Raw genomic sequence first — 13,644 nt, 5'->3', positions numbered from 1 at the left:
CTTTCCCTAAGCCCTTAATCCCCTTAAACTCCTAAACATTAGAACCGAAACTGACGTACCTGCATAGGAATTATCAGAGTTTCTCTTGGGCTTTCTCAGAGTTTCGTAACTTTGATCTAAATTAACATCTGGTTGCACATTCCGAAGACGAGCACTGGCCCTAATGGCAGTACCCATCTGCACAACAGGAGCTAAAGCAAGGATAGATCCTCCCATATCATCCGGTATTTGTGATGGACCTCCTTCTGCGGCTATCTTATCACAAAACGTTACCAGTGCCGGATCCATCTGTGACACCATCCCATGTACCTAAACCATGAAGAAGAGGATTTGATTTCGAGGGGGAAAAAGCTTAGGGGCATGCTAGCAGCAAATTTTGTGCTGAAATATAAGAGAATTTTTGCAACCATACCACATCTCGGAGCTCATAAGCTCTACTGACAATCCTTGACCCGGTGTAATCATCTCCATTGTATACCTGGGTATGTAAGAAAGAACATGTAATGTAATCAGACGCAACAGTAGAATCACATTGTTTCGCCAGTAGGAACATCCTTCCTTCAGTGCTGATTGTATAGGCACATGTCAACAGATAAAGATTATAGAAAAGGATGACAGTAACAAGTGAGAACTTCTTTGCGTCGTGGGTCATTGTGTTTGAAAACACAAAAGTTTCTAAAAAATTGTGAATGATAGTAAAGGTCTCCCGTAAGTTGTTGATGATGACAAGGACCACACATCACTACAACCAACCTCTTAAACACCAACAGAAGAATTTTTCCTCATCAAATTGCCAAGTGTAGTGATCAGATATGCTACATTGACATCTTTATTATGTATTTATCCATATCTAAACGTATTACTAATTTACTATACATTTGAAAAATAGAACTGCACCTTTGCATTGTTCACAATGAGATCGATGTCTTGCAAGAAGGCTGAACATGTGATTAATTGACCGGCATCGACACGTTGCAGCAGAGTTGCCATATCCATCGGGTTTTGAATTACAGAGTGATAGTTAGGAGCATCCTCATCTGAGACTGGGTAGTGGAATGCAGTAAATCTTTTATCATATAATATCCTGCACAGTCACAATACAACACAATTTATAACTGACAACAGAGTAAGATGATTAGTCAACAATCACTGGTCTCAATCAGCATATTCAAGCATGAAATTGATCAGTAAGATAAGACTGTACAAGGAAGTTAATTGATAAAATAAAAAGACAGTCCGGAACTTAAAATTTACTACCAATTCATTTAAAGCTATGCACCTCTAGATCTAAGACCATAAAATGTAACAAGTCCAAGTCACTAAAAGAGAAAACAATAAGGATTATATACCTACGGCACTACAACCTTTGACTATACAAAGCTTCAACACGCACTCCATGGAAGTACTTTCTAGAATCCAATGAATATTATAAAAGAAATAGAAAAGGGAAAAGAAAAGAAAGAACCACAGGTACAAAGGTAAGATTAAGCAACCAAATTGTGACCCAAAAACTTGTAGACGGTACAGATATCTAGTGTTCAACTATTTAATTCATCACTTGTTTTCTACGTTTGCCCGGATCTACAAATCAAGATTCTTCTTGCATCACCAAGTATATAAAAGGACCTTTCTTAAGTCTTAACCCTTGTGGGCCTTTCAATGGCTCTCTTGTATTTCTGTATGCCAAAATTCCGTAATTATATATCAAACTATTTATCAGTTTCCCAAAAAGATTTTGTTTGAGCAACAAACTTTGAATTGATATTTAAAGTGAGGACACATATGCATTTACCGGTTGCAAACATCCCTGAGACACATCCGTAAACGTCGAAGGGCATGCTGCTCTGCTTCCACCTTGGCTTTTATCTCCGAGGGCTTTGGACCACTTGGTGCTTTTGGCACCTTGGGAAGTTCAGGAGGATGGTCCGGACCATCAGGTTTGCCAATGAGGTTCTCTGAAATGACTGAGAAAGCAGCTTCAATCACACGGTCAAAGAACAAAGACCTGTCTTCCTTTGATGGTTTGTCCACAGAATATCTGAAATCAAATACAAAGGATATTGAGAAACTAAGGATTAAATAACAAATCAGACTACTTCAAAGAGCATAATAAATGATGAGATAAGATCAATTAAATTTCTACAGAGATGTCCTGAAAAAGTAAGTTGAGTCGGTGTATGAAACCAACTTTAAGGGTAAAACATGGCTCAGGCAATCTGATTTGAGATCTTCCATCTAAACCTACATTTCCAGAAGTTGGTGATCAATACTTGCCTTGCAACGTCTATCTGAGAGTGATCGGCAATAGACTTTACCAATAATGCCAATTTGGACAAAATTCAAAAGCATAGAATTAAACCAATTAAAGCTTGAATGCAATGCCAAAAAAAGTTTTATAATGAAGCGATGAAAGACATTGTATGCTATAATGCTAAACAAAAGATACATGAAAAGCACAGCCTTACATAGAACGGTTGTTAAATACTGGCTGCTCTTCCATCTCAGATAGTTCACCATAAGATGTAGCAAGCAAAAGTATGGGCAGATCCGATGGTAATTCTTCTAACAAAGTCAGGAAGACAGCCCTAAGTTGATCATGCGCCTGCAATATCAATATTATAAGACAGAAAACATAAAATAAATAAAAAAAAACTCAGCAGCAGTTCCTGCGAACAACCAAAAGCACAACCCTGTATTGTACCTACATAAAGCCAGCCTGTAAACCAGATTGGCCAAAGGAGGTTCAACTAAATTATAGTTTAGATACGATAATAACTTACGTTGTCCCACCAATTATTGAACATTGGCATGTAAAGTATCGAAGGTGTTGTTCTCCTAGCTTCCCCGAATATATGTACCAACGCTTCCTCTGGCGTCTTTGCACTAGGATCCGATAGAAGAGAAGGAAGACCAAGAGAATGAACAGGAAGTTTCTCTAGCTCATGCAGAATTGCAGGCCCAAGATGATCCTGTTAGGCTAACAAGTAAGTGAATTCAGTTCATAAGTCATAAACCCAACAAATCAAATCAGAAGAATTGGTGAGCAATTACCAGCCCAGCTCCTTCACCACCTAGAAGCAGAAGCCGAGGACGATAAACAAGAGGGATTGCCGACCCATATGAAAGCATTGACAACTTATTTAACTCCGACGACACGGCCGAGGAAGGAAATATGTCAGATATAAGACTCATGGCTCTCTGGAGATGTCGTTGTAGACACGGCAACACCACCAAAGAGAGTGGCCTGGAGTGCACAACAGCCCCCCTATGGGCAGCAGGAGTAATAGCCGACATTGCCTCTATAAAGTGGCACTTTTCCACCTTAACCGAATCAACATCTATTAGATATTTATCATCACTGGTGTAAACTTGGGGATATTTCTCCCGGAAAGCACGAATGGCAGCTTCAGTACACAAAGCTTTTAGATCAGCACCACAATACCCCACACAAGTGGCTGCCAGTTCTTTCTTCAGTTCGGTTGAAGGAGGATGCTTCCACTTACGAGAGTGGATATCCAATATTTCAGCACGTGCTTCAAAACCTGGTAAAGGAAAGTTGAACTCTCGATCAAATCTGCCAGGGCGGCGCAAGGCTCCATCTATTGCGTCTACCCTGTTTGTCGCTCCAATGAGAACAACTTGACCACGAGAATCCAGACCATCCATCAATGCCAGTAAAGTTGAAACAATGGAATTGTGTATCTGCTCTTGTTTGCTAGATCTCACAGGAGCAAGACCATCTATTTCATCAAAAAAGATTATCGAAGGCTGATTTCGCTGAGCCTCCTCAAAAAGTAGCTTAAGTTGTCTTTCGGCCTCACCAACCCACTTGCTAAGAACATCAGCACCCTTTCGCATATAAAAGCTAACCTTCTGCCCAGCTTTTGAAGCAGCACATGCTAATGCTCGGGCGATCAATGTTTTCCCAGTGCCTGGAGGACCACATAGGAGTACACCTCTGGGAGGAGTGATGCTGTAACTTGAGAAGAAATCTGGATACAGCAATGGAAAGAAAACCATTTCCTTCAAAGCATTGATGTATTCCGACAGTCCTCCAATTTCATCAAAACTTACACTCTCATCAACCTGCAATGGCTGAATATCTGCGCCTCCCTTAGAGCTTGGCCCAGCCGTCTGAACTCCAGAAGATAATGTAGCCAATGCATCACTCTGGTGACCCCAACCAGAAGCTGCGACATTCAATCCCAGTGAAGGTGACCCCCCATACATGTCCAATCCTCCAAATAACCAAGGTGGTCCAGATCTATTTCCACCTCGTCCCCAGGGAATAGCAGGCCCCTGATCCAACTCATCCACAAGAAGGGAATCATCTGAATCATCTGTTCTTGTAAAACGGTGGCGCTTGTGAAGCCGAGATCCACCTCTCCTGACATCCCTTCCAACCCTGGAACCCATGCCCTGATGTAATACTCTCCGAGGAGATCTAGCTTGCTGCTTATTAACCTCTTCCGCAGACATCCTGCGTACATCAGCACGGTTCCGAAGATCATATCTCTTCTTTCCCTCCTGCTCCTCATCACCATCTTCATCATCACCATCTTCCTCTCCCTCTCCCTCATCCTCACCACCCTCATCTTCACCATCACCCTCGTCTTCGCCATCACCCTCATCTTCGCCATTAGCCTCATCTTCATTTTCACCATCATCTGCATCGTTCTCATCTATCTCATTCCCATTCTCTGTCTCATCATGACCATCATTCTCTTCTGAACTATCTTGATCGGCTGCAGATTCTAATTTCAGTCGTTTATTAGCAACTATCTTTGAACGGCGAGGTCGGAGCCCTTCACGTCGTGGTGCATACTCAGTTTTCATGGTCTTTCTACTTTTTGAAGGTGGAAAGTCACGGCCAATGCCATTGTTGACCCTAGTCCTCATGGTTCGATATGTTGGCCTCTGAAACAAGATAGATATTTATTCTCAAAAGACTGATTGAGGTAAGAAAATTAATTAATAAAGTAGCTCCTGATCTCTAATGATGGAAGCTACAATATTCAGAGGAAATATCCTGACCATTAAGTCTTCATCCTCTGCTCCAGAGCTGTCAGTGTAATCTTCAAGATTTACAGAAACTCTTCTCTTCCTTGTGGACCGACGAAGGTTGGTCGCGATTGGCTGCATAGCAGAATCAATGTAATCAACATTCCATGTATTCACACTATAGGTAATTAATATGCATTTCAAAGTAATTCTACGTGAACAACAACAAATGTACACGATTCATGTTCTTTCTTGCATGCATTTGATCATTTTCTCCAAAGTGATAAATTAACAGAAAAACGAACTTTACCAAGGAAATAACTAGGCATCTGAGTTCTAAGTTTATATCTTGTAAACACTCAGGAGGAAGAGCAGTGTTCTCTATATGTTTAGCTAGTTCACGAAAAGATGTTGAAAAGCAATCAACCACTAGTGAAACGAGATAACAAGAGGACAGGGGTATGTTGCCAAAAACAGCTCTTTAAGACATTGAAGTATTTCTACCCCCAAACCAGCAGTTTTATAAACCAATGCAGACTATAATCATATCTATCTTTGAAAGAAAAGTTTATTGCAATGGCAGGTGGTCATCCACTTCAGCAGGTTAAGCCATCAAGTCATCAACACCATTTTCGAAAAGTTGAAAGTTATAGAGGACCCAAAAAGACGTGATCACAAATTTTATTATCTTTCAGGGCAAACACCCCAACAATTTGAAACGATACATATGCATCCAGATTATTCTGACAAGAAAAAAGTGGAACCAAAAGTGAGTATGGACTGGTTAGAATTCTGAAAGGAGAAATGGGCTTCATTCATGAAAGACAAACTACATTATCACTGAAAACATCATTTGTGATTAATGATATGGTATAACTACAGGCAATATGCTGCAATCCTCTATTATCAGGGAAAACAACAAACATATGCAACTGAAATGACACTCACAAGGATGTATTAGAAAGATCTTCCACGATGTCATTTCCTTTAGAACTTAATAAAAGTATCCTTGACAAACAGACAAAGATTTATCCTAAAGGAGCCCAGCAACCAGTTAAAAATAAAGTAAGACTAAGAAAAGGAAGTAGGTTTATAGTTTATCCTTGTAATCCAAATGGTAGTACAATAGAGGAGAAATTAACACCTAGTATGAAGTAACCGAAATTCAAGTTCCAGATAATCTGAATGGTTAAGCAGCATAAAGATAAGCATCTAAAACTTACACTAGCATTTGATGCCCGTGGGTGGTTCCCTTTATGCAGCATCTTGGCAATCTGTGAGGCTGCAGTTCTTGTCTTCGTCTTTCTTTTCCTAGTATGTAAGATGGTTGGAGAGTAATAATAGTACGAGCGACCATACATTTTGGGCCGCCTCCTAAGCCGATCACTACTTCTGACTGGCTTAGTAATTGACCCATCTCCTTGACTTGATGGCTTTGGATGCATAGGAAAACGCTACCTCTGATGATTGTCTCCTTCCATAAACTACATATACAAGACTCAGAATATCACATTTCCACTCAAAAGCCAACAGAAAATGGAAAAGAAAAAGAAAAAAAAAACTTAAATATTCCCCTTTCAAGCAAAGATAACAGCATTACAGAATTAATTTTGTTCTTGGGAAAAAAGGAATATAGCTCTGTAAATTTGTAGCTTAAAAAGAATATACAAACAGCAGAACATCCCTAACACTATCTGCTAGGTTCCTCCTACAACCAGGCATGTATTCCATCATTCACCTAGAATATTCACAAACTGTTGGGCCGCCTCCTAAGCCGATCACTACTTCTGACTGGCTTAGTAATTGACCCATCTCCTTGACTTGATGGCTTTGGATGCATAGGAAAACGCTACCTCTGATGATTGTCTCCTTCCATAAACTACATATACAAGACTCAGAATATCACATTTCCACTCAAAAGCCAACAGAAAATGGAAAAGAAAAAGAAAAAAAAAACTTAAATATTCCCCTTTCAAGCAAAGATAACAGCATTACAGAATTAATTTTGTTCTTGGGAAAAAAGGAATATAGCTCTGTAAATTTGTAGCTTAAAAAGAATATACAAACAGCAGAACATCCCTAACACTATCTGCTAGGTTCCTCCTACAACCAGGCATGTATTCCATCATTCACCTAGAATATTCACAAACTGTATAAAATGAAATGTAGTAATTATTCGCATCTAATATCGAAATAATCCAAGATGGAACAGTGCGAACATTCTACAACAGCCACTCTCTTGCTTGCCGCTCAACTCGTAATCTACATGCTTTCTGAAAGCTAGAACCCAAAAGAGAAAGCCACATACCCGTCGAGCAAGATAATGGAAATTTCGAACAAAACCCTAGAAACTAAAGCTGGAAGAGAACAGTTCGACAAAACTTGAGGCTTCGGCGGGGGGCGAGAGACCATAGAACAGAGCGTTCTCCATAAATAACTTCAGAAACTATCTAGGCGATTGCATTAGCCTAAGAGCTCAACGAAACAATTAATCCATCGATGAACAGAGGGAATGCGAAAGCGAGCAGACATAGCAGATCGATGAGAGCATAGAGACGACGAACCAGAAGATTTCAGAAGGAGAAAGCGAGAGCGAGATTGAAAGTGTAATTGGAGACTTCAGAACTTGCAAGTCTGTCTTCTTCGTGCCTCTGCTTCTTTTGTTCTCTTCGCGTCCTTTTTTTTCCTCTCTCTTTTTTCCGGCAACTGCTTTAATAAATTTCTCTTGCTGAGTCTGTGTTTGGAATTTGGGATATTTCTATCCCTGCACCTAATCCGTAGAAATTTTTTCACAACTTTTAGCTATTTGCTATCACCTCCCCATTTTTCATTTGTATATCACAGTAACCCCATAATTATAGACTTTAACATTTGAACTCCCATACGCTTTGACGAATGTTTCTATTACACTATTATCGAGTTCTTGACGATAATGATCTTGAATCTAAACTTCATAATAATACCTCTCACACCCAAACATTAAACATGTTTTCCAAAGATGCTCAAATATACCAAACCAGTGATACACATATCATAATTGAACATCCTCCGCCCAGAACCGAGTTAAACTTGTTCCAAACTGACAGGTAAACAAAGACTTGATTTGAAACCATACTTGTTTAGATACCAAAACGTAATTCTGCATAAATTACTCAACGTTCTTACAACAAATGATTTCTTTATTACATAAGATTATCACAATACAGAAACGGAATGAATCAAATATGATTTGTTTCCAGAGACAACCAAGAGAAGATATCAACATGGAAGTAGTAGAAGATTACATTATATCTCTCTGTGTGTGTATATATATATCTTATATTAATATGTATACGTATGGCAGATTTGAGGGTGCACCCTTTTCAGCAACCAGCGGCTTTCAAGAATTTATCATAAGGGCTTGAAGGCGGCAGCCGGAAATTGTTCTGTCCCGCTTCTAGTTTGCAGGTAGAGTGCTGGTTACAAGTGTCAACTGGAGCCAATGTCATTGGCTTCAGACCATCATCTGCAGTTTCCATCTGTAACAGACAAGGCAACAGAATCAAGGCAAAGGCTAGCTTGCGGGTACACAACCGCCACAGACAGTTCATACAAAGCAAGAGCTTGTCCTTCTCTTCATTCACTTCGGATGTCACTGAGTGGAGACTGAGAGGGTTCATATTGATCAAAGGACAAATAGTGATATAGTATACAGTAGAGAAGAACAAACTCACCCCTTGGAGCAGCAAGAGCTCATCCTTCTCTTCATCATCTTCTGAGATGGAAGATATTGCCTTTGTTTCTTCGAGTTTGAAACTTTGAAGTACCGACATCTTTTGCTGCTTACCCGTCACAAGTGCTTCACATTGACTCGTCATTTGGTCATATGGTATTGGTATGGATGAAACAGGGAAACTAGCAACTTTTCGAGCAGTTTCAGACACCTGTTATGTCCAAGAGATAAAACAAACGAAGCAATTCAAAGAAAGAATGCTTGAATTATCATATCAATGAGTACTTTGATCTTCCATCTCTCTAAAAGAAACCCGTCAAGATATCTCGAAGAAGATTGAATGAGTGCATTACCGATTTTAACAGCTCATTGACACCCAGAATATCGGCTGTGTATGTGTCGGTGGACAGTGAAGTTCTGCGCTCAGACTGACATCCATTAACCTCTGGCAAAGTTTCTTCATATGCTACCGTAGTTGAAAGCTCAACCTGATGGAATGGTACCATGAAAATAAGGAACTCTCCTTACAGGAAGCATGGGTCATAATTATGAAGCTATTACCTCTTCAAAGGCTGGAAATTTTGTTTGGTTAATAGGTGAATTGTGTTCTGGTGTGCCCATGTACAATGGTGCAGCTAGCGGGTGTGCATCATCTGGTGAAAATTCTGACAGAATTTGCTTTCTCAAGTTTGATGCCTCATCCTACAGCATCAAACAAGAAAAATGTGTGATTGAAAAAAAAAAATCTCCCACCAGGAAACTAATGAATGTTCTGTAACATTGCATAGGTCTAACTCAGACTGGTCCTGCTTCATTCGATTGCTCTGTGTTCTCATGTACTCGGACCAAACACTACATTAGAGAAATATATTTACAGGTAAAAGAACATGTACTACATATATGGTCAATTGGTCATTGCTTGACTATTTTCTCAACCTTAAAATAGAACAGTACCTCTGATAATGTCTTGAATTTAGCTGCAAAGTGAGAAATCACAATTTCCTTCAAGCAGTTGTCGTCAGACTCTATCGCTAAAGGGGAATTGAAAGCAGTGACATCATCTTCCTCAGATGCGTATACTGCCGTTTCTTCCTGTGGATATCCAGCACAAGCAGCACGCAATCTGGTATCTCCTTCCAGCTCAAGATAAGGATCAGCCTATCGAAGAAGTAGCCAATTTAGCATACAAACACTTTTCAGCATAGGTCTTGAAAAAGAAAAACAAACAAATGAAATTTTTTAAAGAAAAAAGCTCAGCTCACCGTTTGGTCAGTTAAAGACGATTTGACAATCGGAATTATCTCCACGATATTACAAACCTTGGCTGCGAAAATGAGCATACATGATGCAAACGTGAAGAGAGATCTTCTACGAGACGGATGCATACCTCCTTCAGAATCACGGAAGAAAGAAACATGTCAGAAACAACCTCAATCAAGAAAATTCAGTTTCTCTTTTTTGCAGTCACAGGAAAAGGAGACCTCACCAACATTTCACAGGTTATCCTATATTGACTACAGAATAGGAATAAAGGAATCAAAATTTTTCACCATCAACAAAACCAGACCTACGCATCATAAGAAAAGGGCATATTAGATGGGTCTTAAAGAGAAACAACGGTAAATAGCTCGAATCTAGAACCTAACAGTCAGCAACTTTCACCACCAACCCAGAAATATGCATCATAGTGTTATAACAAAACAGATAAGGTAATTTCTTTATGAAGAAAGAAAAGCATTATATAAATCTTTTAACTTACCATCTTGAGCCAAAGATAGATTTCGAAGAGAGAATGCCAACTGAAAGCACCATGCTAGAGCCACGTGGCTTGATGTCTGCCATTTGCATTGATAAAAAGCTGAGAAAAATAACAAAAAAAAAAGAAAGATCTTCGACCAATTCAAGCCATTAAACAACATTGGAAAAGAGAATGGATTACAAAAAACTAAATTCCATAATGAACCATTGCTACAATAAACATAAAAGAATTCAAGAATGAGAATTATTTATTGTTCACCATGTGCCAGAACAGAAAAGCACCAACATTCCATCAGCCTTTTGATGGCAGACTGTTAGCACTTAAAATATTCAAGCTATTTGAGTGAGCAACATGCCCAAAGTATGTTAATTCAACAAATATAAGATCTATCAACTAACCTTAGCTCGTGAAAACAGTAGAGTGATATAATACGTGTGGGCCATGGCCTCAAAGTTTGCAGGAGTATTTTCACTAGAAGTTGCCTGAATCCACAGTGATGAAAGTAGCAGATTCACTTGGTGACTACTCAGTCGGAGCGAAGATAATGACTGCGAATACATTAAATTGGATTATTAGTTAGCTAAGCATCAGATACATTCACATTACAGGAAAATAATTCTAATTGGGAATTAAAACCATAGGGGAAAGCACAAAGAAACATAATTTTGGAAATTCACACCTTTATACGACCAGCCACATCCTTGAAGCTATCTATTGACTGACAACTAAATTGTTGTCTTGTAGATTGCGGTACACTGGAATAAGATGTCTGGTTTTGTTTACTCAGTTCTCCATTCAAGGATGCTTCAGCTTTCCCTTTATCTTCATCCTGTAAACAATTCTCGGTCCTTATTTTATGGGTTCCATTGACTGACAAAACCCCAGAAACAGCTTCTGATGTTTCCTTATGTTGATCTGACAAAGGCAAAAGAAGAGGTTGAAGAAGTAGGACAGAGAAAATATTATGCGCCCCAACTCTTGTTTCACAATCTGCGTGGGACATTGCTAGGAGCAGCTGGTGAAATAATGCATCAGGAAGTACCTGAGACAGATCATAGATCATGATAACATAAGTTCTTCAAACTCGATTGCAATAACTCAAAACAACCAACTAACCTTGAAACAGAAGTGATCTCACTTACCTTCTTGTGGTAAGAAATGTTGGGGACAGCCGATGCTATATGTGCAGCTCGAAGAACAGCTGATGTCGTAGTCCTAGCCGTGAGTACATTAGTGGATATGGCCTCAAGAACCACCGCCAACATATCAAGAATGAGCCCTACATCCCCAACCTTTAAAAGGAACCAAATTAACAAAGTTACTATACAGCATTTAGGAAGAAGAATAACACAAAGAACTACACAAACAGAAAGAGTTAAATGAAGGACGAGATTATGAGCAAATGAAGTAAATTGAAAAAAGTAATGCATAAACAGAATTGCCACAGAAAAATCATGGGATCGCCAACATGAAGGGGGATAGAACCACAAACAGAATGGAGAAACAGCAAATTATACGAGAGGTCTGATGGAAACTAACATTCCTCGAAGCATGTTCAGCACTATATTCTTGTGATATGTGGCATACATAAGACATCATCCATGAAACTACTTGCTCTCAGATCCAGAGATCATACTTAAAGCTCAAAAACAACATAAAGGATATAATCCCACGAACCTTATTTGAGAGCTCCCAGATGCAATTTTCCAAAGCATATTGAAGTTCAGAATTCTGTTTCATTTCATCAGCAGGCACAGTTGATTCAGAGACATTTTGTAGGCACTTCCGCAAGTGCTTTATTAAGTCAGCTATTGCAGCAATAATCATGACTGGAGCCTGCTGCTTTGCATTTTGTGCAAGGTATGTGGCAGTGGCAACAATGTTGATTTGAAGACTTTGTTGCTTCACTACATTCTTATGATCCAAGTGCTTGATCAAAGTTGATATCAACATATGACAATTTCCTCCTGCTTCGAAACTTATCATCAGTTGTGTCTGAAACAATGTCTAAATAATTATAGCATCAGAAAATATAGCTAACCATATAATCTTCACCTGATTCTTCTAAGCAAGTCTGCAGAAACAATAAAATAGATGAGGCAACTCCCTTTAGTGGAGACCAGTAATTCTTGGTATCAAAAGCACGGAAAAGAGGTTCAAGAACACGCCGAACAGTTGTAGTTTCCTTTGCTAATTTGGCTACATTGCAAAGGCAAATTATAGACCAGTAAGAGGGGCTCTTCAAAGTGTCTCTGCCAGATTGATGGAAAAAGCAAATAGCATCAGTTGATTGTAATACACTGCTCATCTTAATGGATATACCTGACATTCAAATTTTAACAGAAGCATTACATGTTTTCGGAATGAAAGCCAACCACATGATTAGGTTTAAAAGTAATAGTTCCACCCTCAACTTCCAAACTTTCACCAGCATCCTCTTTGTGATCTTGGTTCCTCTGCTTATCCATATAGTTCTCCAGAATCACAGAAATAATCTAATTTAACACGAAAAAACGAGATCAATCCACATATTGCACCGATGACCGTACATATATATAACTCTATACATGTTACTACAACAAAATTTCAAGGTTTAGATGTCTCACACTATCAAAGTCCATTGGCATTTGGGAGTGCTCACCCATGAAAGATACCTGGCAATAAAGTACTGGTTAACTAAAATTTAACATTAAAAAATAAATTTGCTGGTTAATAACAAACAAGCTCCAGCAACCACAATTGTAGACCTTTCGTCACATAAAATGCACGATAGAAATAAAGCAAAGTTAAACCTTGGATAACAAGACAAGACAAACTAACAATGCTTCTAGGGGCACTAACTGCTAAAACTACACGGGTCTATGAAATTCCAGACAAGCTGAGTAGAGGGATTGGCACCATTTTCATCATACTTTTTACTTACCATGAAAGTCAACTTATAGCTATGGTACTCAGTCCCCGGAAAGTTTCTCCCGATATTGAACCATAATTGAGGATGGTGTGCTAACAATTTGAAGCTCCAATATACAATTACATATACATATATAATGCAGCTCAACACAAGAACAGGTCAAGGCGAATTTTAAGGCATCTAATATATGTCTATGGAATGAAACATCTCATAGAAAGACAGACATTAAGACACTACCATGTATGCCAAAGCCTGCATTCC

The 13,644-nt window shown here is 39.1% G+C and overlaps 2 protein-coding genes across 7 annotated transcripts in view; both read right to left on the bottom strand.

The window, feature by feature from the left end:
• Window positions 1-7,706, bottom strand: part of LOC104826206 (ATPase family AAA domain-containing protein At1g05910) — an 8,418-nt gene extending 712 nt beyond the window's left edge. Inside the window, exons 1-11 of one of the 2 annotated variants that reach the window (XM_010558798.1) lie at window positions 7,566-7,706; window positions 6,768-6,880; window positions 6,225-6,372; window positions 5,035-5,136; window positions 3,052-4,917; window positions 2,781-2,969; window positions 2,466-2,602; window positions 1,793-2,038; window positions 898-1,084; window positions 413-478; window positions 60-309 (exon numbers count right to left, since the gene is read on the bottom strand). In XM_010558798.1, the coding sequence (XP_010557100.1) occupies window positions 60-309; window positions 413-478; window positions 898-1,084; window positions 1,793-2,038; window positions 2,466-2,602; window positions 2,781-2,969; window positions 3,052-4,917; window positions 5,035-5,136; window positions 6,225-6,372; window positions 6,768-6,841 (3,265 nt within the window). In that variant the 5' untranslated portion in view covers window positions 6,842-6,880; window positions 7,566-7,706. Of the gene's footprint in view, window positions 1-59; window positions 310-412; window positions 479-897; window positions 1,085-1,792; window positions 2,039-2,465; window positions 2,603-2,780; window positions 2,970-3,051; window positions 4,918-5,034; window positions 5,137-6,224; window positions 6,499-6,767; window positions 6,881-7,565 lie in introns of those variants that run through there. The other variant, XM_010558799.2, reaches the window with a different exon arrangement.
• Window positions 7,707-8,125: 419 nt separating this feature from the next.
• The window catches only part of LOC104826204, an 8,433-nt gene continuing 2,914 nt past the window's right edge, over window positions 8,126-13,644 (bottom strand). For all 5 annotated transcript variants that reach the window (XM_010558792.1, XM_010558794.1, XM_010558793.1 and 2 more), the window contains 15 exons: window positions 13,621-13,644; window positions 13,079-13,126; window positions 12,825-12,967; window positions 12,528-12,724; window positions 12,150-12,439; window positions 11,615-11,764; window positions 11,152-11,514; window positions 10,871-11,020; window positions 10,473-10,548; window positions 9,976-10,103; window positions 9,668-9,871; window positions 9,275-9,415; window positions 9,067-9,201; window positions 8,715-8,924; window positions 8,126-8,519 (listed from right to left, as the gene is read on the bottom strand). In XM_010558792.1, the coding sequence (XP_010557094.1) occupies window positions 8,364-8,519; window positions 8,715-8,924; window positions 9,067-9,201; window positions 9,275-9,415; window positions 9,668-9,871; window positions 9,976-10,103; window positions 10,473-10,548; window positions 10,871-11,020; window positions 11,152-11,514; window positions 11,615-11,764; window positions 12,150-12,439; window positions 12,528-12,724; window positions 12,825-12,967; window positions 13,079-13,126; window positions 13,621-13,644 (2,415 nt within the window). In that variant the 3' untranslated portion in view covers window positions 8,126-8,363. The remainder of the gene's footprint in view (window positions 8,520-8,714; window positions 8,925-9,066; window positions 9,202-9,274; window positions 9,416-9,667; window positions 9,872-9,975; window positions 10,104-10,472; window positions 10,549-10,870; window positions 11,021-11,151; window positions 11,515-11,614; window positions 11,765-12,149; window positions 12,440-12,527; window positions 12,725-12,824; window positions 12,968-13,078; window positions 13,127-13,620) is intronic.

This window comes from Tarenaya hassleriana, unplaced genomic scaffold (genome assembly GCF_000463585.1).
Source record: "Tarenaya hassleriana unplaced genomic scaffold, ASM46358v1 Cleome5, whole genome shotgun sequence".
NCBI lineage: Eukaryota > Viridiplantae > Streptophyta > Magnoliopsida > Brassicales > Cleomaceae > Tarenaya > Tarenaya hassleriana.
This window is presented reverse-complemented; position numbering and strand designations above follow the sequence as displayed.